Source organism: Arachis ipaensis, chromosome B10 (assembly GCF_059453495.1).
Source record: "Arachis ipaensis isolate K30076 ecotype BB chromosome B10, ASM5945349v1, whole genome shotgun sequence".
NCBI lineage: Eukaryota > Viridiplantae > Streptophyta > Magnoliopsida > Fabales > Fabaceae > Arachis > Arachis ipaensis.
Window position 1 is genome coordinate 149,332,113 of NC_142435.1, and position 22,547 is coordinate 149,354,659.

Below are 22,547 nucleotides of genomic sequence, written 5' to 3' on the forward strand. Positions count from 1 at the left end.
AAAAGATTGAACGGTCCGATTTCTTCCCCCTAACTTCGAAAATCTAATGCCGTCACAACACTCTATTAACCCCTCATACCTCCATAACTCAGCGTTACACACACTTCATTGTCATATTAAAAATAAGGAAAAGTCTAGGGAACTAACTCTCTACCTAGCCATTTTGAACTACTCAATTAATTATATTAATTTTAATTTATTAGTTAATTTGAATCATCCTCATTAATGATTATTTTAAAAAAATAGGATTTGCAATTAACCGCCTAATTATTGGAACATGATTCACGGTTCTGATAGGACTCTTCCTCTTTCTACGCATTAAGTGTATTGTTGTGCTTAATTCATTCTGCTGACGTCCTCAACAACGTGAACACTGAGGCCCACCTCTACTGTGCTACGCTGTTCTTGCCACCTTTTGTGTTATTGTTCCTAATCGGGGTTCCATTGTTGTTCATTGTTTGATTACGTTCCGCTGCAAGGACCAGCATGCCGCGTGACCACCGAATCCCCACCTCCGCCGTGCTCTGCTGTTCTTGCCGCTATTAGCATTACCATTCGTCATCGGGATGCCATTGTTGTTCATTGCTTGATCACCTTCCGCCGCAAGGACCACCATGCGGCTGCATCTTTGAACGAAGTCGTTCGCGGTGGTTAGAGAGTTCTTCCCGCCGAGCTGTTGTACACAAAGAAGTCGACGTCGCATTATATGGCTTCCGATAGAGAGCATTCGTCCATGAACCAATCAATTTCGGAACGAAGATTGAATAGCCCCGTCGTTGATGTGAGTGATAATAATTCAAGGGAAGGCAATGAACATTTGAGTGTGAGGTTGCAATTCAATATGTTTCCAAGGTACGTGGGGGAAAAGAGGATGTTGTTTCATTTTTTTTCCATGCAAATGAATTGTATTTGGTTAGTCTCATGTGAATATTCTTTTTTTTTTATACTAAGTGGATGCGTTTTTTTTAGCTAATGCATTTTTTTATTTACGATTTGGAGAATTTTTTTATTAGTGTTGGATGATTTTTTTCTTATTTTTATATGTTTTTTCTTTTAGGATTTGGATGATTTTTTTTATTAGTTTTGAATGATTTTTTTTTTGTGTTTTGTATGTTTTTTCTTAGGATTTGGATAATTCTTTATCTTATATTTTATTATTTTTTTTAGAAAGAGAAATTAGGATTTGCTTGATAAATAGTAAAAGGTAAATTAGAGTAAGAAGAGGTAATTAATAATCATTAATTTTGTATCCTTTAAAAATTAAAATTTAAATAATCATCAATTAATGACAATTAATGAGTATAGAGTGTAGTTTAAAAATGTTTGTTGGCTATACCCATGTTGGTTTCCTAGCGAAATTGTAAAAATAATGAGCCGTATGATGGGAATATGGGAAACTAACTAAAAAATTGAAAAATTAGATATGCATGCTTTGGAACAAGTAAATAACACTGTACAAGAAAAATAATTGACCGACAATTTAGAACAAGTTTTTTTTGTCTAAATTAAATATGAAATTTAGAAATTATATCTGAAATCTAGCGCATAAAATGACTTTCTTTATTTAAAGGTTTAATGGATTAAGAAAATGATATGATTTCTCGTTACTGATACCACATATCAGTATTAGTTCAAAAATGATTTTCAATGTAAATTTTAATTTTAAAGAGTTTAATTACTGTACTGGTCAAAAGTGATACTTAAAAAATATTTTATTAATATTATGCAAATCAAGAATTATGTATGAAATTTAGTTATATTTCAAGAATCTTATTTTAATTTTTATCATTTATTACTTAAAGGTAGAAATAGAAAAAAAAAATGGGATTTAAAATAAAATTTAGGCACATAACAAAGAAACTTATTTTATTTTTTTTTAATTTTTTGTCTAAATTAAATATTTTAAAAAATTGTGTCTGAAATCTATGGGCATATTAAGAACCTTATTTTGTTCTTTTTCAATTTTTTTTATCTAAATTAAATGTAAAATTTAAAAATTATGTCTGAAATCTAGCGCGTAAAAAGACCCCCTTTATTTAATAGGTTTAATGGATTAAGAAAAAGTTTAATTACTCTATTGGTCCTTATAGTTTTACAAAAAATTTTAATTAGGTCTCTATACTTTTTTTCCTTTTAATTGGGTTCCTGCACCAATTTTTTTTTAATTAGGTCTCTCTTAGCAGTAATTGACTTATTAATTGTACAGGAACCTAACTAGAAAAATTGGTGCAGAGATTCAAATAAAATGAAAAAAAGTGTAGGAACCTAAGTAAAAAAAAAATTAGTGCAAGCTCAATTAAAAGGAAAAAAAAGTATAGGAACCTAATTAAAAATTTTACGAAACTATAGGAACTAACATAGTAATTAAACCTTAAGAAAATAATATGGTTTCTTGCTACTAATACCACATATCCTTATCACTTCAAAAATAATTTCTAATGCAAGTTTTAATTTTAAATTAGTTTAGTTACTGTACAGGTCAAAAATGATACCAAAAAAATATTTCATTAAAATTATGGAACTCAAGAATTATATAAAAAATTTAGACACATTCAAATAATTTTATTTTAATTTTTATCATTTATTACTTAAAAAGTAAAAATTAAAAAAAATGAGACTCAATCTAAAATTTAGGCACATATATAAGAGGGAACCTTATTTTATTTTATTTTTTTGTCTAAATTAAATATTTTTCATAAGTTATACCTTAAATCAATGTGCATAAAGGGAACTTTATTTTGTTTATTTATATGTTGTCTTTTTATTAGAGATATCCACTGATTATCTAAAATTTAGGCCCTTTTAGCAAATTTTTTATTTATTTTTTTACCTTCTGTCCAAATTACTTAAAAGGTAGAAATAGAAAAAAGTGGAACTCGGTATGAAATTTAGACACATAACAAAAAATCTTATTTTATTTTTTTTTAATTTTGTCTAAATTAAATATAAAATCCAAAAATTATACGTGAAATCTATGCTTATAGAAGAAACCTTATTTTGTTTTTATTCATATATTATCTTCTTATTAGAGATGTCTCTAATTCTTTGTGAACAAGAAGAATATTCATAGCTATGACTTTCTCTAACTTCAAATAAATAAATAAATAAATAAATAAATATTATCTAGTTTTATTTAATAGATTTAATGAATTATGAAAATGATACGGTCTCTCGTTATTGATACTATATCAGTATCACTTAAAAAATGATATTCAATACAAGTTTTAATATTAGATAAGTTTAGTTATTGAATAAGTCAAAAGTGATACCTAAAAAATATTTTATTAGAGTGATAGAATTCAAGAATTATTTTTGAAATTCAGGCACATTCAACTAATCTTATTTTAATTTTTATCATTTTTTATTCAAATTACTTAAAAAGTAGAAGTAGAAAAATGTGGGACTCAATATGAAATTTAGGCACATAACAGAAATTTTTTTTTGTTTTTTTTTGTTTAAATTAAATGTGGGATTCAAAAATTATGCTTGAAATCTAGGCACGTATAAAGACCTTATTTTATTCTTTTTTATATGTTGTCTACTTATTAGAGATATTTACTTATCCTCTCTTAACAAGAAAATTATTCTTGGCTATGACTTTTTCTAACTTCCAAAAAAAACAAGCATCATCCAAAAAAATATGTTTTACATATAATAAATAAATAAAAAAGTACTTTTATATTATTATACCCAAATATAATTGATAGATAAAAAGATATTTTTGCATGAGATATCCAAACATAAAATTACTTTTACTTTTTTTTATAAGATCTTTTAAAAAAATATAACTTAAAAAAAGATATTTTTTTAGAAGTTCAGCCAAACAAACCCATAGAGAAGTTAAAAAAATGACTTCTCTCATAATACTACTACTTTTTATCACATTTCTATAAAATAAGCACTTTTAAAACTAAGAATCCAAACACAAAATAACTTATTTATAAGCTACTTTTAATATAACTATTTATTGTTTAAGTTATTTTTTTAAAAGGAGTTTAATTAAGCTATTTATCTAAACTGAGCCTTAATAGGTTTAACTGATTACGAAAATGATACAATTTTTCGTTACTGATATCACATATCAGTATCACTTTAAAATGATTTTTCATGTAAGTTTTAATTTTAAATGAGTTTAGTTATTATATAGGTCAAAAGTGATATCTAAAAAATATTTCATTAGAGTTATAAAACTTAAGAATTATGTATAAAATTTAAGCACATTCAAAGAATCTTATTTTGATTCTTATCCTTTTTTGTTCAAATTGTTTAAAATGTAAAAATAGAAAAAAATAAACTCAACACATAATAGGAAACTTAATTTTGTTCTTTTCAATCTTTTATTTAAATTAAATATAAAATCTCGAAATAATGACTAAAATCTATGCGCATAGAAAGAACTTTATTTTGTTTTTTTTTATATGCTGTCTTCTTATTTAAAATATTCACTGATTTTTTGTGAATAAGAAGAACATTCATGGCTATGATTTGTTCTAGTTTCGAAAAAAAACATCATCATCTAAGTTTATTTAATAGGTTTAATGAATTATGAAAATGATACGGTCTCTCTTACAGATACCAAATCAGTATCACTTAAAAAATTAATATTTAATGTAAGTTTTAATTTTAATTGAGTTTAGTTACCGTAGAAGTAAAAAATGATACATAAAAAATATTTTATTAGAGTTATAGAATTCAAGAATTATATCTGAAATTTAGGCACATTTAACAATCTTATTTTAATTTTATCATTTTTTATTCAAATTACTTAAAAAGTAAAAATAAAAAAAGAGACTCAATATGAAATTTAGGGACATAACAGAAATTTTATTTTGTTCTTTTTTTAATTTTTTGTTTAAATTAAATGTAGGATTAAAAAATTATGCCTGAAATCTAGGCGCGTACAAAGACCTTATTTTGTTCTTTTTTATATGTTGTCTACTTATTAGAGATATTTACTTATTCTCTCTTAAAAAGAAAATTATTCTTGGCTATGACTTTTTCTAGTTTCCAAAAAAAAAACAAGCATCATCTAACTTTATTTAGGACCCGTTTGCAAAAATTTAAAAGTAATTTTTTTTTTTAATTTTTGACTTATGAAAAATAGTAGTATTAATGTCTGGTGTAAGTTTCAAAACAAAATTGCAGTTTTTTAAGAAGCTATTTATGAGTTTATAGAGAAGTTAAAAAATAACTTCTCTCATAATACTACTATTTTTTATCACATTTCTATAAAATAAATACTTTTAAAACTAAAAATTCAAATACAAAATAACTTATTTATAAGCTACTTTTAATATAACTATTTATTGTTTAAGTTATTTTTTTAAAAAGAGCTTAATTAGACTATTTACCTAAACTGAGCCTTAATAGGTTTAACTAATTACGAAAATGATACAATTTTTTGTTACTGATATCACGTATTAGTATCACTTTAAAAATGATTTCTCATGCAAGTTTTAATTTTAAATGAGTTTAGTTATTATATAGGTCAGAAGTGATATCTAAAAAATATTTCATTAGAGTTATGAAACTTAAAAATTATGTATAAAATTTAAGCACATTCAAAGAATCTTATTTTGATTCTTATCCTTTTTTGTTCAAATTACTTAAAATGTAAAAATAGAAAAAATGAAACTCAGCACATAATAGGAAACTTAATTTTGTTCTTTTCAATCTTTTATTTAAATTAAATGTAAAATCTCAAAATTATGACTAAAATCTATGCATATAGAAAGAATATTATTTTGTTCTTTTTTATATGTTGTTTTCTTATTTAAGATATCCACTGATTTTTTGTGAACAAATTCATGGCTATGACTTTTTCTAATTTCAAAAAAAATAATCATCATCTAGGTTTATTTAATAGGTTTAATGAATTATGAAAATGATACGGTCTCTCTTTACAGATATCAAACCAGCATCACTTAAAAAAATAATATTTAATACAAATTTTAATTTTAATTGAGTTTAATTACTGTAAAGGTAAAAAATATACATAAAAAATATTTTATTAGAGTTATAAAATTCAAGAATTATATCTGAAATTCAGACACATTCAACAAATTTTATTTTGATTTTTATTATTTTTATTCAAATTACTTAAAAAGTAGAAATAGAAAAAATTGGACTCAATATAAAATTTAGGCACATAACAGAAATCTTATTTTATTCTTTTTTAATTTTTTATCTAAATTAAATGTGCAAATTATTCTAAAATCTAAGTTGTAAACAAGAAAATCATTCTTGGCTATAACTTTTTCTAGCTTCCAAAAAAATAAACATCATCTAACTTTATTTAATAGGTTTAATGGATTACGAAAATAATACAGTTTTTTGTTACCGATACCACATACCAGTATTATTTTAAAAATGATTTCTCAAGCAAGTTTTAATTTTAAATGAGTTTAGTTACTGTATACATCAAAAGTGATATCTAAAAAATATTTTATTATAGTTATAAAACTTAGGAATTATGTATAAAATTTAGACACATTCAAAAGATCTTATTTTGATTTTTATCCTTTTTTTTTTTATTCAAATCATAGTTGTCAGAACCGAACCGGTGATCGAACCGGTCAGGTTACTGGTTTACTGGTTTATTGGTTCAACCGATGAGTTATTGGTCCAACCGGTAAAACCGGTCTCATGTAAATAAAAAATATAAAATAATAAAAAATCTAACATTAAAATTTAAAATACATATTTTTACTAATATTTTAAGAATAATTAAGTCTCAAATTCTATAAATAACTAATAGAAAGATAGACATAAAATTAGTCCGTACTACTATAATAATATCTTAGTTGGACACAGTAAGAATAACAATCTATAAACTATATCCAAAGAGTAATTTTAAAGTCTAAATATCTTTACATAATTAAATAATTATATATAAATTTATTTTTTTAGAATAAGTAATTTTTATTTTATTTTAAAATTAATTAATTTGTACTTCAATTAAAAAATAATTAATTTAAAAAATATTGAAATAAAAAATATTGAATTAAGTATTTTTGTATATATATATATTAGTTAGGATATTATATAACATACAATATATATTATAAAGGCATGAAGTATTCTAAAAGAACAAACTAGTGTAGTGGTAGTTAGCTTGGTCTCCCTTTGAGAAGGGCCAAGTTCGACTCCTGCCTTGCATTATATTTTTAAAAAATTTCCCAACCCGCACGCTGACATCAGCATGACATCATCAATGCGCGGGATTGACTGTTGACTGTGTTTGTTGACCGAACCGGTTCGGTTCAAGTTCGTGCCGGTTTTGACCGGTTTAATCGGTTCGTACCGGTTTTAACCGGTTTAATTCCTTAAACGGTTAGTATACTAAACCGGACCGGTACATGGTCCGGTTCACCGGTTTTCCGGTCGAACCGGCCGGTCCGGTCCGGTTTTTACAACTATGATTCAAATTACTTAAAATGTAAAAATTAAAAAAATAAAATCCGGTATGAAATTCAGGCACGTAATAGGGAATTTAATTTTGTTCTTATTTAAATTAAATATAAAATCCAAAAATTATGCCTGAAATTTATGAAAAAAAGAACTTTATTTTGTTCTTTTTAATACGTTGTCTTCTTATTTAAGATATACACTGATTCTTTGTGAATAAGAAGAATATCCATAACTATGGATTCCTCTAACTTTCAAAGAAACAAGAATTCTCTTTTCACTGTGATCCGTTTCTTTAAGATTGTTCTCAGAAAAAGCCTTGATGATGGATATCTTGTGAGAATTTTCTTTCCTTCCTATCCTCTTTTTATCTTTCACTGTTTTTATTTTACACATACAAAATTTTTTTATGTATACTTCTTGTGTTTCACTATTTTTGTCATATTTTCTATGTGAGGTAACAAGCACACACATGCATGGTTTCTTTTCTTACCAGCATAATATGCTCCTCAATATTTATGCTTTTTTAGTTTTAAATTTTTTATTGTTAGTTAGTTAGAGTAGTAACTGAATCAACAAAGCTGCTGTTAGGGAAGGATAATTCTTCGTAGGGGTGTTCATAGATCGGATCCGATCTACAACAGTATTTATCCGAATCCGATTTGAAAATTGTGGATATAGATTCGATGTGTAAGACTATCGGATCGGATCAGCACACTAATCAGATCGGATTGCGAATTTTAGGTAGATATTCGTATATCTGATCAGCATATTTGCGTATCCGCAAAAATAAAGAAATAAATAAATAAATATTCTTTTTATATTTTATTTCAAGTAATAATTATCATATATGTTGTATTATTTTAATTTATTATTTAAAAAATGTATGTTTAATATTATTTTAAGAATAAACATATTTAAAATAATAAAAAAAATAAATTTTATTAATATTTTTTTAATAAAAATAAGCTTTTAAAAATATTTTGTGTTTTGCGGATATCGATCCACGTTCACCACTAATTTCTTAGAAAGTTGTCAAGAGGTTGAGTGATACAAATAGAGTGAGTCGAATCAAGTTTTGTTATGGTGAGTTTTGATAAGTATGGCATTGCAGAAAATACCAAACAAGTTCAGTAGAAAATATGGTGGTGATATGCCAAATCCAGTGCAACTCCAGCCTCCAGATGGCACTGAATGGAGAATAGATTGGACTAATCATGATGGTGAGATTCTGTTTGAAAACGGTTGGAAAGAGTTTGCTACATTTTACACTTTGGAGAATGGTCATGTGTTGTGGTTTGAGTACAATGGAACTTCTAACATCAAAGTAAACATATTCGACATGAGTGCCCTCGAAATTGATTATCCTTCCAATGGCCGAATCGGTGATGACAACTCGGTTGAGATTTTGGATGAACCGCCGGCACGAAGGGGCCGAGGCCGGCCGAAGAAAAATGTGATAGCAGAACCAAAGCAATCACGTGCTTCTACTTCTACAAGCAAAATAATGAAAAGTGCCATCAAAACTAAAGATATAGATAAAAATCCCAATACAAAAAAATTGAAGCAGCATGTCGAGAATGAAAAAGATGGTCAATCTGAAGAGTCAGCAGATCTTAAGCTTCCAATAATTCAACGTGCCAGACCAGATATGGATGGTCTGTTTCATAATCTCATCATTCTTTCATTTTTTGGATTCTACTGATTTTGTTTAATTTTTTTATTTTCTTTGTTGCTAAAATGCATAAATACTTCTTTTGTCATAAAGAAGTTATTAGAGAAGCAAAGAAGTTCAAGTCGAAAAATCCTTCTTTTGTCATAAAGATTAAGCAAATGCACCAAACAGGATCACCAGCAGTAAGTTGATTCATTTATCTCTGTGCAAACTTTGTATGTCATGCAAAATTGAGACTGTTGTGAACCATGATGATGAAATATTCTGATATGATTGCAGAATCTTCCAGTTTGTTTCTTCAGGATGTACTTCGAGAACAGGAAGCAGTGGCATGCAACATTGATCTATTATCCAAATAGGAAGAATGCCCTGATCTCTAATTGGCGCTTGTTCCTTGAAGAAAATAACTTAAAAGCCGGAGATGTTTGTATCTTTGAGCTCATTAACAGACAAGGTCCAGATCTTAAGGTTCATATTCGTCGTAGCCATGATTAGCGAATGGCTTTGCTTACTTGTGTTGCAGATCAATGGAGTATGTTCGGGGATCAAGAGTTGTAACAGAGTCATAGTTTTCATCATACTAAATGGTTGCATTGCAGTGTTATCTCCTTACTACCATAACTAGAAATATATAAGTGATCCATGCAGAAACAATACATGTAGAATTATATATTGTCGGTAGTATAAGATGTTATTTGGACAAAGTACCTAATCAAAAGTTGCCCAACTACTTATTTTCAAAGCAATTTATGGTTTGGATCCTATTTCACTCATTCTCCCTCATTTATTATACTTGTCACTATTTAGAAAGTTACTAATTATTTGCAGAGTTGCAGCAATTCCATAAAAAATTCCAATGTAAATAACTTTTAATGAGTGTATAACTTTTTTTAATTCATTGTATTGGAATAATAGGTAAATTGGTACAAGTTTATTATGTCATATTTAAACAAACGTAAAATGTTTCTGATAGAGATAAATGTATAACTTACTGGTGAAGATCCAGATAGTTGAGTTTGCCTTATCTTGGTTAAGAAAGAGGGATTATTTGACTTGAACTTCATTGCCTCTTGAACAACTTTACATGTACACCATAAAAATTTGCATAAAAGTTACTTGTAGCTAAGTTCAAGCTTCAAACAACACAGTAATTTTTATTCATTTGAACGAAATTTAAACACAGCCTAAGAACAATAAGATATTTAATGCATAGTTACATGAAATGCAATACACCATATGTAAAATATTTTATTTGGAATATATGCGTACGCTGCTTTCAACACTGCAACACTGCATTCTTCATTCAGATTGACTAGCTTCATTCTTGCAACACTGCATCCAGTTTTGTTTATCAGGGGCCTTCTCTACATCTCCAGTTTTGACAGAACTCATCAATATTTTACTTGTAGAAGGAGATGATACTTCTGCTGCTGCTTTCAATTTTTTCCTCGGCCGGCCTCGGCCTCTTCGTGGCGGTTCATTCTCAACCTTAACCATGTTGTGATCATCAATGTGGTCCTTGGAAGGATAGTCTATTTCAGGGCACCTAGTTTTGGCAGAACTTGTGAACATTTTACTTGTACAAGCAGATGGTGTCTTTAGTGCTGCTTTCCCTGTTTTTCTCGGCCGGCCTCGGCCTCTTCGTGGCGGTTCATTCTCAACCTTAACCATGTTGTCATCATTAATGTGGTCCTTGCAAGGATAGTCTTTTTCACGCCACCATTTCACTCCTCTAGCTTTGGCAGAACTTGTGAACATTGTACTTGTACAAGAAGATGGTGTCTTTGGTGCTGCTTTCTCTGTTTTTCTCGGTCGGCCTCGGCCTCTTCGTGAAGGATAGTCTATTTCAGGGCACCATTTCACTACTCTAGTCATGGCAGAACTTGTGAACATTTTGCTTGTACAAGGAGATGGTGTGTTTGATGCTGCTTTCTCTGTTTTCCTTGGCCGGCCTCGGCCTCTTCGTGGCGGTTCATTCTCAACCTTAATGGATCCAGAAAATTTTATTAGCGGAATGAAAATATATATAACATGATAATTATTTTTATATTTATTATTATAATTAATTTTTAAATTATCTCACAAATAAATTAAAATAATAAAATAATTATTTAAATAATAATCTGTTAATAATTTAACATCATAAAATTAAAATTAAAATCAAATTCACTAATTAAATACAATTTTAAAATCAATTCATAAAACAATAAAAAAATCCCTCGTGAAAGTAGCAGTAAAATCATATATACATAACACACTATTGCTGCTGCTTTGGCTATAATTTTTTTTTTAATTTTGTGATAAAACTAATCACATGAATAAGAAAAAAAGAAACATACAATAGAGTATAAAAGTTTAATCTTTTTCACACATATATATGAACTAACTCTCGAGAAGATCTTAAATAGAATCATATAAAAAGATGAATCAGAGTTAGTAGTATAGTAAAATTAATATATGGTAAATTTAAATTAAATAGGTTATGATTATTAGTTTTTTATATTATTTATTTAATTATTTTATTAAATAATAAATATAATATTTTATAATATAATAAAGCCATTTAATCTCTTATTTTTTTATTTGTATATAGATATTGTGAACCCAAAAAATAAATAAAGTAGATGAGGTCAAATTTATCTAATTTTTTTTTTTTGGGGGGGGGGGCGCAAAAAAAATATTTTTATTATATACTATATATAAAATTTTTAAAACTCAGTGGGAGCACTAACCATGTTGTCATCATCAATGTGATCCTTGGAAGGATAGTGTATTTCAGGGCACCATTTCACTTCTTTAGTTTTGGCAGAACTTGTGAACATTTTGCTTGTACAAGGAGATGGTGTCTTTGGTGCTGCTTTCTCTGTTTTCCTCGGCCGGCCTCGGCCTCTTGGTGAACTTGTGAACATTTTACTTGTAGAAGGAGATGGTGTCTTTGGTGCTGCTTTCTCTGTTTTTCTCGGCCGGCCTCGGCCTCTTCGTGGCGGTTCATTCTCAACCTTAGCCATGTTGTCATCATCAATGTGGTCTACTTCAGTTGTGGCAGAACTTGTGAACATTTTACTTGTAGAAGGAGATGGTGTCTTTGGTGCTGCTTTCTCTGTTTTCCTCGGCCAGCCTCGTGGCGGCAGTTCATTCAAGATCTCAATCGAATCATCATCGCTGATGTGATCCATGGAAGGATAGTCTATTTCAAGGCAAGTCTTGTCAAAAATGTGTACTTCAATGTTAGAAGTTTGATTGTACTCAAACCACAGCAAATGGCCATGATCCAAAGAGTAATATGAAGCAAATTCTTTCCAACCATTTTCAAATAGAATCGCACCATCATACTCAGACCAATCTATCTTCCATGCAGTGCCATCTCGAGGCTTCAGATACACTGGATTTGGAACACTGTCACCATATTTCATACTGAACGTTTTTGGTACCTCCTGCAATTCAAATGAAAGTATGAAACTAGTCTTAGTAATAAGCATAAATGAAAGAAACCCTTACAAGGGAAAAATCACAAAGAGAAATGCATGCATTAAATAATATTATAAGTAAAGAGGATATGAAGTGAAGAAAATGCTTACAATGTTTCCATCTTCAAGGTTTTGTCTGAGAACAATCTTGAAGAAACCGGCAGAGGAAGGAGAATGCTTGTTTCTTTGGAAACTAGAGGAAGCCATGGATGTTGACCAACTCGCTACTTCATTATAAGCACGTACTTATATATACACATGAAACAGAAAAAACAACACACACACACCGTGCAACTAGAAGTGATAAACCAAAAACTATGTTTGAACTCTTAATTATAGAGGATTAAAATGCTAGTGGTAGTTAAAAATGGTTTTATCTTTAATGTATCAATAAGGTTCTTAAATGTGGAAAAGACTAAAAAATTATTTTAAAAGAATTCTTAACCTCTCCAATTTTTATAAATTTTATTTGATAAATAAAAAAAATTTCTCTCAAAATAGAAAGCACAAATTTAGTATATATTAATATTCTAAAAAAAAAATATTACAAATATTGGAATTATAATAGACATAAAATTAATTATAATTATTTTAGATTTTATTAATCTTCAATCTTTTTTTATGATATACTATTTTACTGCATTCATGGATTAGATTCATAGGTAAATTACAATTTTGAATCAAATCCATGAAAAATTCTACCTCACTTTTTTTTATCCTTATACCAAACACAACCTTGTCTTTCACTTTGAGAAGATAACAATGCAATCATGAAGTGCCAAAACAAGAAATAAAATTAAAACACTTAGTTCATACATATATATATATATAACTGGTCCAAACCAAAAAGGATTGAATACAGTAGAAGTTTGATTCAACAGAAAAGAAAAAAAAAGGTGATACATTCTTCATGAAATTAACCTTATTTAAGAATTATGAGCTCTTAGTTCGTGAAGTTATAATACATTAGCCTAGCATTGGGCTCTACAAATATGAACATCAAACAGATCTTTTTCATTGATGAACTCAAAAACACAAACATCTCCAGCTTCTAATTTACTTGCTCTAGCAAATGAGCTCCAACCAGCCGAAATAAAGCTGTTTTTCGATGTCGGATTGTAGATTATCGTAGCAGGCCACGACTCCTTTCCGAACTGTAATTTTACATCCTGCTGATTCTTTTTAAAATACTTTCTGTAAAAGATAGCTGATAAGTTCTGCATCACATTCCATTTTTGAATTGCCATGTTAAAAAATAGTTATAAACTTACAATTTGCGAAACTAAGTATAAACTAGCACTCAGAAGTTTGCATGGCATATTATGTTTTGTCATCGATGAAATGTATTGAAGTAAACTTACAGGCCTTGATCTCCTTGGATCACTGTCTCTTATCTTGACCATGAAAGAGGGATTCTGTGAGTTGAGCTCCTTAACTTCTTTTGGGAGCTGAATCACATGAGTCACTGGTTTGGAAAGTGACTCTGATACATAAAAGAATTGTAAAAAATTAGCATGAATTTTACTTGTGAAGAGTTTTGGATACAAGTATATCTATAGGGTTGGAGACAACAAAAATTTTAGCATAAGATTAGTTTATATAACAAATTGTGGTTACATTAAGGACCAAATACATAGTCACTGCATTCATAAGCTAACTGCATTCTTAGCAGAACTAACAATAGTTTCCTTAAGATTAAAATTCTGCTGCTATAAATGTTTTAAGGAAGGGAAGAATTAGAGATTTGTAAAATGTACTCCAAATCAAACACGGGTCAATTAATTTTTAATATAATTTTTTTAATGAGAATAATGCTAAATTCTATTCCATTTTTAAAGTTAATTATGTTTTCAATTTTGTACTAATATCTTAATTTTTTACAGAACAACAAATTCTTAAACAATTGCCTTACCGCGGCGTTGTCGACGACAAATATGAACATCAAACACCGGATCCTTTCTATTGATGAGCTTAAACAAACAAACATCTCCGGCTTGTAATTGACTAGCTCGAGCAAAAAGGTTCCAACCAGCAGAGATAAAGGCAACACATGATGATGGCCTATAGATCAACTTAACAGGGAACAACTTCTTTCCAAACCTTATATTTGCATTTTGTGGATTATTTTCAAAATACTTTCTGAAGAATTTAGTTGAAAAGTACTGCAGCACATCATATTTATGTCATCATGGTTAGAAATAAGACACAAAGTTTGAAAGAATAATAGCACATGCAAGTTCACATGATACATAATTTTCAACATGATATATGTATTCACCTATACTTACACATGGTGCTCTCGTTTGAGACCGTTGCGTTATCTTGATGATGAAAGAGGGCTTTTCCCACTTAAACTTCTTAGCTTCTTTCAGAGATTCAGGTCTTGCAGGACAGGGCCTAATAGAAGATTCAGAATCTTTTCTTCTTCTATTCCGTTTGCCTTGTACATAGGAAAAAAAGAATGAGAAACTACCACTGTAATGTACACAAAGCAGTTACAAGTTGTAACTCAAAAACAACAACGGTTGAATCCACAAAAGGAAAGGATGATCCAATTATGAGACACGTACCATTATAATCTTGATTGACAGACACTAGCATCTCACGGTTTTTCTCTTTGGATTTAATACCGTGTGAATTGAGGCTTCTTTCAACATCCCTGATTTGTGTGTCATTTTCCAATTGTCTACTTTTAGAAGCAGATGACACTAGTGCTCTCAGTTTTTTAGTCGGTTGGCCCCGGACTTCTCTTGGCAATTCATTCAATCTTTTCTTCTGCGGTCCCTCGTTAAGTCTCATGTTTTGGGTGCTGGGACTGCTATCCACATGTCTAGTTTTTTGTTCTTCTGGCCTTTTCACTGACTGCTGATCTCTGCGTGGCAGCTGCTCTTTGATCTGATCATTGTCAGGATACTCTATTTGGAGGCAACCCATGTCAAATATGTGTACTTCCATGTGAGAAGTTCCAATATTATAATCAAACCATAACAAATGGCCATGATCAAGAGAGTAATATGCAACAAACTCTTTCCAACCCTTTTTAAACAAAATTTCACCATCCTGATTAGTCCAATCTACTCTCCATTCAGTACCATCCGGAGGCTTAAGATACAATGGATTTGATAGGCCAGAACCATGTTTTTCAGTGAACTTTATTGGTAACTTCTGCAGTGTTATGAATCTGGCGTTAGCAACCATAATAACAATAAGGTGACACACATTAGTATGTCTTCACCAAGATGTTGACATGTATTATGTTAAATAGTTTAGTCAAATATATCAAACTATTTAACGATTTTCGACTATCATCTTCATATAATAATAACATTAAACTCCCAATTCATCCTTCACTAATAATTATAAATAGTGCAGTAAAATAGTCCAAACATATTAGTCCTAAATTTTGTATGTAGGTAAAGATTAATCTTTCACCTGTTTTAAAGGAGAGACTAATTTCAAATTTCAAAAGGCTATTTTGCAGCATTATTTGCATAATTAGAGACTAGGAGTGAAATAAAAAAAATGTTAAAAGAAGGCATTGTCCAACATGAAAATTGGTAGGGACCAAATGAGTAATAACAAAATTAGAACTCATGCATAACGAAAAAATGATGAATATGATAATTTTTCAAATCACTGCAATATGTCCTATGATGAGTGAAAGTGTTACCTAGATCATTTTTCATTTTTTAATCGTAATTAATTTTGTAGTAAGAATACATACGGAGTACATAAAATGTAACCATCTAACAAATATGTTTTTAGGTTTTCATTCATCTTATGTATTTTTTATTTTTATGTACTTCTGCTACAAAATTAATTATGATTAAGCATACATTATTGTAAATAAAAAATGATCTAGATAACAAGAAGAAGGAGTTTACTATTACTATATTTTCAGCTAAGAAGCCATGCATGTGTGTTGTTCTATGAAGAAAATGTTTATAAATGAGAAAAATTATATACAGAGAAATAAAGAGAGAAACTTTTTGTTAACTAAATAATATCTCAAAAGATAAACAGATTAAAAGAAAAAGATGAGATGAAGAAGACGAGAGAAAATGCTTACAAAGTCATCATCTTGAAGAGCTTGTTTGAGAATAATCTTAAAGAAAGAAATCACAGTAGAAGTAGAAGGAGACTGCTTGTTTTGTTGAGAGCTAGAAGAAGCCATAGCAAACGAATGATGGATGGATTTGACTATTGTTGAGGCTGAAAGTCTCTGTCACCCGGTATTCCTTAAATAACCTTATTTTGGGATAACAATTAAATTAAAAAAATAACAAGTGAGTACTAAAATAAGTTATATATATATTTTAATTTATTTTTAATATAAATTTTATATTTTTATATGTATTATATATGTATAAATAATTTTAATATATATTTAATATAATTTAATAAATTAAAAGAAAAGTTAGGACCGATTCCTTCATAATTGATTGCAGAGTTATACGAAGTTAATTGATAATGGTATTATTAGAGAAGCAATAAAAAAATAGTTAAAATTTATTTTATAATTATTTTTGTCTAATTTTTTCTTTTTGCTAGCAAACATTTTTGAAATGATAATATGAAATGCCATTAGATAAACTAAACAAAAGGAGAAGGTGCACATGAAAAAAAAACAAAATAGAGGCATAATGAAATAGCACGATAAATATTAGTACATGGAAGAAGTTAGATGATAAAGGCAAAACGTGTATCTTTAACTGTTATAGCACAAACTCAAAAGTATACAAGCTGTATAATCCAGAATTAAAGAAGGTGATCATCAGTAAAAAATGTGACGTTTGACGAGAAAAATATGTAGGACTGGAACAGAAAGACAGTAAAGCAGCCGATTATAATTCCAAATTCATGTGATGAAATAGAACAAAGATAATCTAACACAACTAAACAACTAAAATCATCTAGAAGACCTCAAAAAAAAATATAAACTACCTACTAGATTGGCAGATTATAAAATTGACAGTGATGATGAGAATATATTACGAAAAGAATGGCAACAATCTTTTTAAATTTGTGTAACTATATAATAAAAATGCAACTTTGTAGATTTTTTTGTATGTAAGATTAAATAGTACTTGAAAAATTGATATTCATATTTTGAACAACAATTATATAATAAAAAATAATTATAAAATAAATTTATACTCTTTTTATATAATTTTAATTTATATAATAAAATACTTTTTTTTATATTTTATAAATATATTTATTATTTTTACTTTTCTATTGATATATTATTCTCCTTCATTTTTCTTACTTCACATACATTGATTTTTTTTATTTTATTATTCTATAAATGTTAGCAAAGAAAAAAAAATATTGAAGGTATTTTTTATTGATGTAGAAGCAAGAATAGTATAATTCTTTTTTTAGAGTTTATTTATCCTATATTCTAAAGACAAGTGTTAAGATTATAAAATTAAAAAAATTATTAAAAATATAAAAAATTTAAGAGAAAATGACAAATCAGATATCTAACTTTTTGATTCACGGACATTTAAGTTCTTAAAGATTTAAAAATAATTTTAAGTCCCTGACTTTTTTAAATTAAAATGTGGTGGACACATTGATTCTTGGATCTAATTTGTCTTATTTTAAAAACTCTCTCACATGTACATTCGTATTAACCAGGTCAGTACAACGGTAGTCATATTTAATTTTTTTCGTTGAGTTTGACAGACCCAAGTGAACATGAAAGATTGATATGTCCAAATTTTGAAAATGTTACCGTCTTAAATATATTTTCAAATTATCGATAACTTAAATGTTCACGAATCAAAAGGTCAATGACTTATTTATCTTTTTCTCATTTAAATTTTCAATGCATTTATTTTGTAATTATTAAATAAAAATATTTAAAATTTTTTACTAATGATAAATTTATCATGTATCTTTAAAGTACATATTAGCTAAATTCTTTTTTTATGGGTGAACTGATGAATTTTTTTTAGGAGTATTACATGATAAAAAAAAAAAAACTTGGCAATGCATCAGCCAATGCATGCAGCAGGTTTAATTTGCATGTTTGTTGATTGGATGTTACATAAAAAATTTTGTTGAGGAATATTGGACTATATTAGCTAGACGACTTCTTCTGCTTTTTTTTTCTTCTTTATATTGATGGAACTGAATTTGTTTTTTTACACAGAATAATAATAAGTGCAATTGTGCAAACTAAATTATCAACTACTCTTTTTCTTTTGAAAAATATTATGTTAGACAAATTTCGATATTCACATTAGAATATTAAAAAAATTCGAAATCAAATTGAATTAGAATTGAAAATCAAATTGCACTCTAAATTAGATAATAGAAATGATAAGAATGTAAGTTATTTTTTTAATGCAAGACAACATAATATTTATGAAAAATAAAGAATTATGAATTGAAAGTTTTAAGTTAATGGCTAAATTTAAAAAATTTATAGTAAATTTGAATAAAAAATTTGACTAGTCAAAATTTCTATTAAATTTATAAAATATTACAAACACAATATGAATAAAATATATTGAATGGTTAGAAATTCTCTTATTCTTTGTGAATATATTAGTGAATTTAAAAAAACATATAATAATATTATTTGAGTGAGTGAGTAATCTGAGAGTAATAATAAAATTGGATATTATACTTAAAAAAATGATATAAGATAGAGTATGTGTAAGTACATTATAAATTTGTGGTTTAACTTTTATTCTATTTTGTTTATTGTTTTGTGTTTTGTGTTTTCTATTTTTATTTTTTATAACATGTTCCACTTATAATTGTGTTGAATTTTTACTTAAAAAAATATTAGAGTAATTAATTATATTTTATGTTTTGTTTCGTGTGTTGTAGTTTGATTCGCTGTTAGTTATTTTAATAAGTTAACACAACTGAGTGGAAGAACGTATAAAGAATAAAAGAATTGGTATATTTTAGTGTAAATTCGGGTTTTTTTTTTTTAAATTGTAACTCAACAATTGGCAGCGGTTTTAAATCCGCTGTCATATCTTAACAGAATAATTCAACGGATAGCATTTTGTAGCGGTTAACAACCGCTGCCATCTCCAAGCAGTCATATTCTTACGATTTTGTAGCGAAAATAACCGCTGCAAAATACCATTTAACAGCGGTTGTTCCAGCGGTTGCTATTAACCACTGCAAACGGTTTAACCACACGCTATCTTTTAGCGAATATACCAACTGCTGCTATCCGTTTGGCAGCGGTTAAAAACCACTGTTAATCCTGTACATAACCGCTGTTATTTATCGGATATGGTGTAGTGCATTAGTTAATTGATAATATGAGATATGTCATTACTCATTAACTAACCTTATTTAGGAAAAAAAATAGAGCTTAATTAGGAGGGTTTGATCATCAGATAAAAATTATAAGATCAATTTAATTATTTTTTCTATTATTTATAAACCAAATTGATTATTAGATAAAAGTTGGCAACTAATTTAATTATTATTCAATTTAGTCACCAATTTAAAATATTTTATGCTATTAAATTTTAATATTATTTTTAATAACTTACAATTAGAATAATCAAATTTTAACTGCTTTATTGGAATATAAATTGATTATTATCATATATTATTGGTTCGGAATTTTAATTAAGAATTACAAAACTTACGTCATTATATATTTCTTTCATTTAGACAAATTCTTTCATATATATTTACAAATAAAATAAAAGATTAAAATTGAGTGTATTTAACTTAATAACAAAAATTAATTCATAAAATAAAAAAGTTATCTTAACACATCATTTTTAAAACGGTAACCTTTCTAATATACGAATTATTATGATTTAAATAGTATTTATATTTTTATATTTTTTTGTTTTTTTTTTGTTTTTTACAAATTGCAATGAAAGGATATTATTTACACAAGAATAACAAATAAGGGCAAAAATTTAAGAAACTGGCTTTTTTTTTTTCTGAACGAACATAATATATCTATGAGAAAAACTAAACTAAACCCAGTGATATCCCTAATAAATAGTAGAAAAAAATGTATTGTTTAATTATAAACTGGAGCTTGTTATTTATTTACTTCTGACCCCTTTTTTTAATTATTTTATTCATTTATATATGTTAACTCACAAAAAAAAAAAAAGAATAAAAAAATACAAACGGGTCAAAATGTCATCAAAATCCGTTGTTCTATCTTATAGTAATCCCAAATTCCAAGGTACCGTCACAAATAATAATATATAATAATAATAATTTATATGCTAAATGACAAATAAGGGAATCTGGGAAACTAACAGAAAACTTGAAAAGAGAGATGCATGCTTTGACGGACAATCCAAGAAAGAAAAAAAAGACAAAAATAAATATGTTAACTCATAATATATCTAATATTGAATATATCTATTTTGCTTCAGTTTTTGAAGTATCACTTTTCTTCTCCAACTTATTTTTTTTGTATTAACTGTGATATATTCTCTGCAGAAATATTTTTTATGTAGTAAAAATAATTGGCTTCTTAAGTTGTTTTGCTTTTATGTATTTTCTAATTTTTGGCCCTCTCCTTTGTTTGTGATGCTTTTAAGAATTTATAGAGCATGAAAGATATTTGATAGGACTGTAATAAACATTTTTTCAAAAACTTAAACTAATTGAACTCTTGATCTTTTAGATTCAGAATTTTTATACCATGTCATGATACTACTCATCCCAAAAACTTCAGTTAATGACAAAAGATAACACTAATAATTATATCTCTAATACTCTCTAATCTTCCATTACACACATTATATAAATATTCCATTAGCTCCTCATGATTTTCCTATTTAAAAACTTCTGATAGATTAAAAAGTGACCGTTGATAATGCTTTATACCTTCATTAAAGTGGATAATTTTATTATTGACGTTCTTCTTCTTCTCTTGCTATTATATCTTGTTATTTTTCTTTTGTAGTGTATTACTTAATCATGAATTCATGATCATAATGCATGCAGCAGGTTTAATTTGCATGTTTGTTGATTGGATGTCACGGAAGCAAGTTTTGTCCCGAGCCTTCGTTTTTGGAGAATCTGGGAAAAGTAAGACACATGCTTTGGAACAATAATTTTGACCGATAACTCCAAAGATAAGAAAGATCAAATTAATAGGTACGTGCCTACGTGGTGTACATGCAAACACATTAATGATAACTTTTAAAATATATTTCCAATAAAATACAATTATGAAGAAGATATATAATAACTAAAATAAATTTACCAATTAGAGTTAATTTTAAATATTTTGACGTAACATTATTTAAATATTGTAACTTAATTATTTGTACTTAGTTGTATATATTATTGTTGAATGTTTATAATTAATTATGAGAGCATTTTTAATATTAGTTCTAGTTTCATTTTATTTTGGTCTTACAAAAATATTTGTACAGTGAGACTATATATCATAAATAGTGATTTAAAATTAAAAGTGAATTTTGGCCTTCTAATACTTAATATTAATTTAATTAAAATTTTATATTATTTTTATTTATTTTATCAACATATTATACAAGTACCAAAATTTTATTGGTTCTTTATCAACGTGATACCCGTATATCTCTAATTTAAAATTTTTTACTAATGATAAATTTATTATGTATCTTTAGAATACATATTAGCTAAACTCTTTTTTTTTTATAGGTGAACCGATGAATTTTCTTTTAATGAATATTACATGATAAAATGAGAAAAAAATTGAAAAAAAACTGCGTTCAAAATTTTAAAATATACCTAATATTGGATCCGTCTATTTTGCTTCAGTTTTTGAAGTATCACTTCTCTTCTTCGACTTTTTTTTTTTTTACTTAACTGTGGTATTCTCTGCAAAAATATTTTTGTTTAGTAAAAAAAATTCGTTTCTTAAGTTCCTTTACTTTTGTGTATTTTCTAATTTTTGGCTTTTAAATATTTTTTAATTTTTGGCCCTCCCCTTTTGCTGATGCTTCTTAAGAATTTATAGAACATAAAAAATATTTGACATGATTGTACTC

General features: G+C 27.5%; 3 protein-coding genes across 3 annotated transcripts; 1 reads left to right on the forward strand and 2 right to left on the reverse strand.

Annotated features, from left to right (window-relative positions):
- Positions 1–8,509: 8,509 nt before the first annotated feature.
- Positions 8,510–9,801, forward strand: LOC110267819 (B3 domain-containing transcription factor VRN1-like). The gene is made up of 3 exons (XM_088495189.1): positions 8,510–9,065; positions 9,176–9,264; positions 9,362–9,801. Exons 1-3 carry the CDS (start codon positions 8,510–8,512, stop codon positions 9,575–9,577), a joined length of 861 nt encoding a protein of 286 aa, XP_088351315.1. The 3' UTR covers positions 9,578–9,801.
- A 381-nt stretch (positions 9,802–10,182) lies between these two features.
- Positions 10,183–12,979, reverse strand: LOC107622446 (uncharacterized). The gene is made up of 3 exons (XM_021113640.2): positions 12,661–12,979; positions 11,815–12,516; positions 10,183–11,065 (listed from the first exon to the last, which is right to left on the reverse strand). Exons 1-3 carry the CDS (start codon positions 12,754–12,756, stop codon positions 10,382–10,384), a joined length of 1,482 nt encoding a protein of 493 aa, XP_020969299.1. The 5' UTR covers positions 12,757–12,979; the 3' UTR covers positions 10,183–10,381.
- A 369-nt stretch (positions 12,980–13,348) lies between these two features.
- LOC107622448 (B3 domain-containing transcription factor VRN1-like) lies at positions 13,349–16,766 on the reverse strand. The gene is made up of 6 exons (XM_016324337.3): positions 16,619–16,766; positions 15,120–15,714; positions 14,838–14,989; positions 14,462–14,711; positions 13,911–14,032; positions 13,349–13,766 (listed from the first exon to the last, which is right to left on the reverse strand). Exons 1-6 carry the CDS (start codon positions 16,721–16,723, stop codon positions 13,521–13,523), a joined length of 1,470 nt encoding a protein of 489 aa, XP_016179823.1. The 5' UTR covers positions 16,724–16,766; the 3' UTR covers positions 13,349–13,520.
- Between the last annotated feature and the right edge of the window lie 5,781 nt (positions 16,767–22,547).

Excerpts from the sequence above, each read along its gene's own strand:
- LOC110267819 (XM_088495189.1), top strand. The coding sequence starts at position 8,510 with ATGGCATTGCAGAAAATACCAAACAAGTTCAGTAGAAAATATGGTGGT. Across the intron at positions 9,066-9,175 it reads TGCCAGACCAGATATGGATG|AAGTTATTAGAGAAGCAAAG; the intron begins GTCTGTTTCATA and ends TTTGTCATAAAG. Across the intron at positions 9,265-9,361 it reads ACCAAACAGGATCACCAGCA|AATCTTCCAGTTTGTTTCTT; the intron begins GTAAGTTGATTC and ends ATATGATTGCAG.
- LOC107622446 (XM_021113640.2), bottom strand. The coding sequence starts at position 12,756 with ATGGCTTCCTCTAGTTTCCAAAGAAACAAGCATTCTCCTTCCTCTGCC. Across the intron at positions 12,517-12,660 it reads ACCTTGAAGATGGAAACATT|GAGGTACCAAAAACGTTCAG; the intron begins GTAAGCATTTTC and ends TTTGAATTGCAG. Across the intron at positions 11,066-11,814 it reads ACATTGATGATGACAACATG|GTTGAGAATGAACCGCCACG; the intron begins GTTAGTGCTCCC and ends GGATCCATTAAG.
- LOC107622448 (XM_016324337.3), bottom strand. The coding sequence starts at position 16,723 with ATGGCTTCTTCTAGCTCTCAACAAAACAAGCAGTCTCCTTCTACTTCT. Across the intron at positions 14,990-15,119 it reads TGTCAATCAAGATTATAATG|GCAAACGGAATAGAAGAAGA; the intron begins GTACGTGTCTCA and ends CCTATGTACAAG. Across the intron at positions 13,767-13,910 it reads ATCCAAGGAGATCAAGGCCT|AACTTATCAGCTATCTTTTA; the intron begins GTAAGTTTACTT and ends AATGTGATGCAG.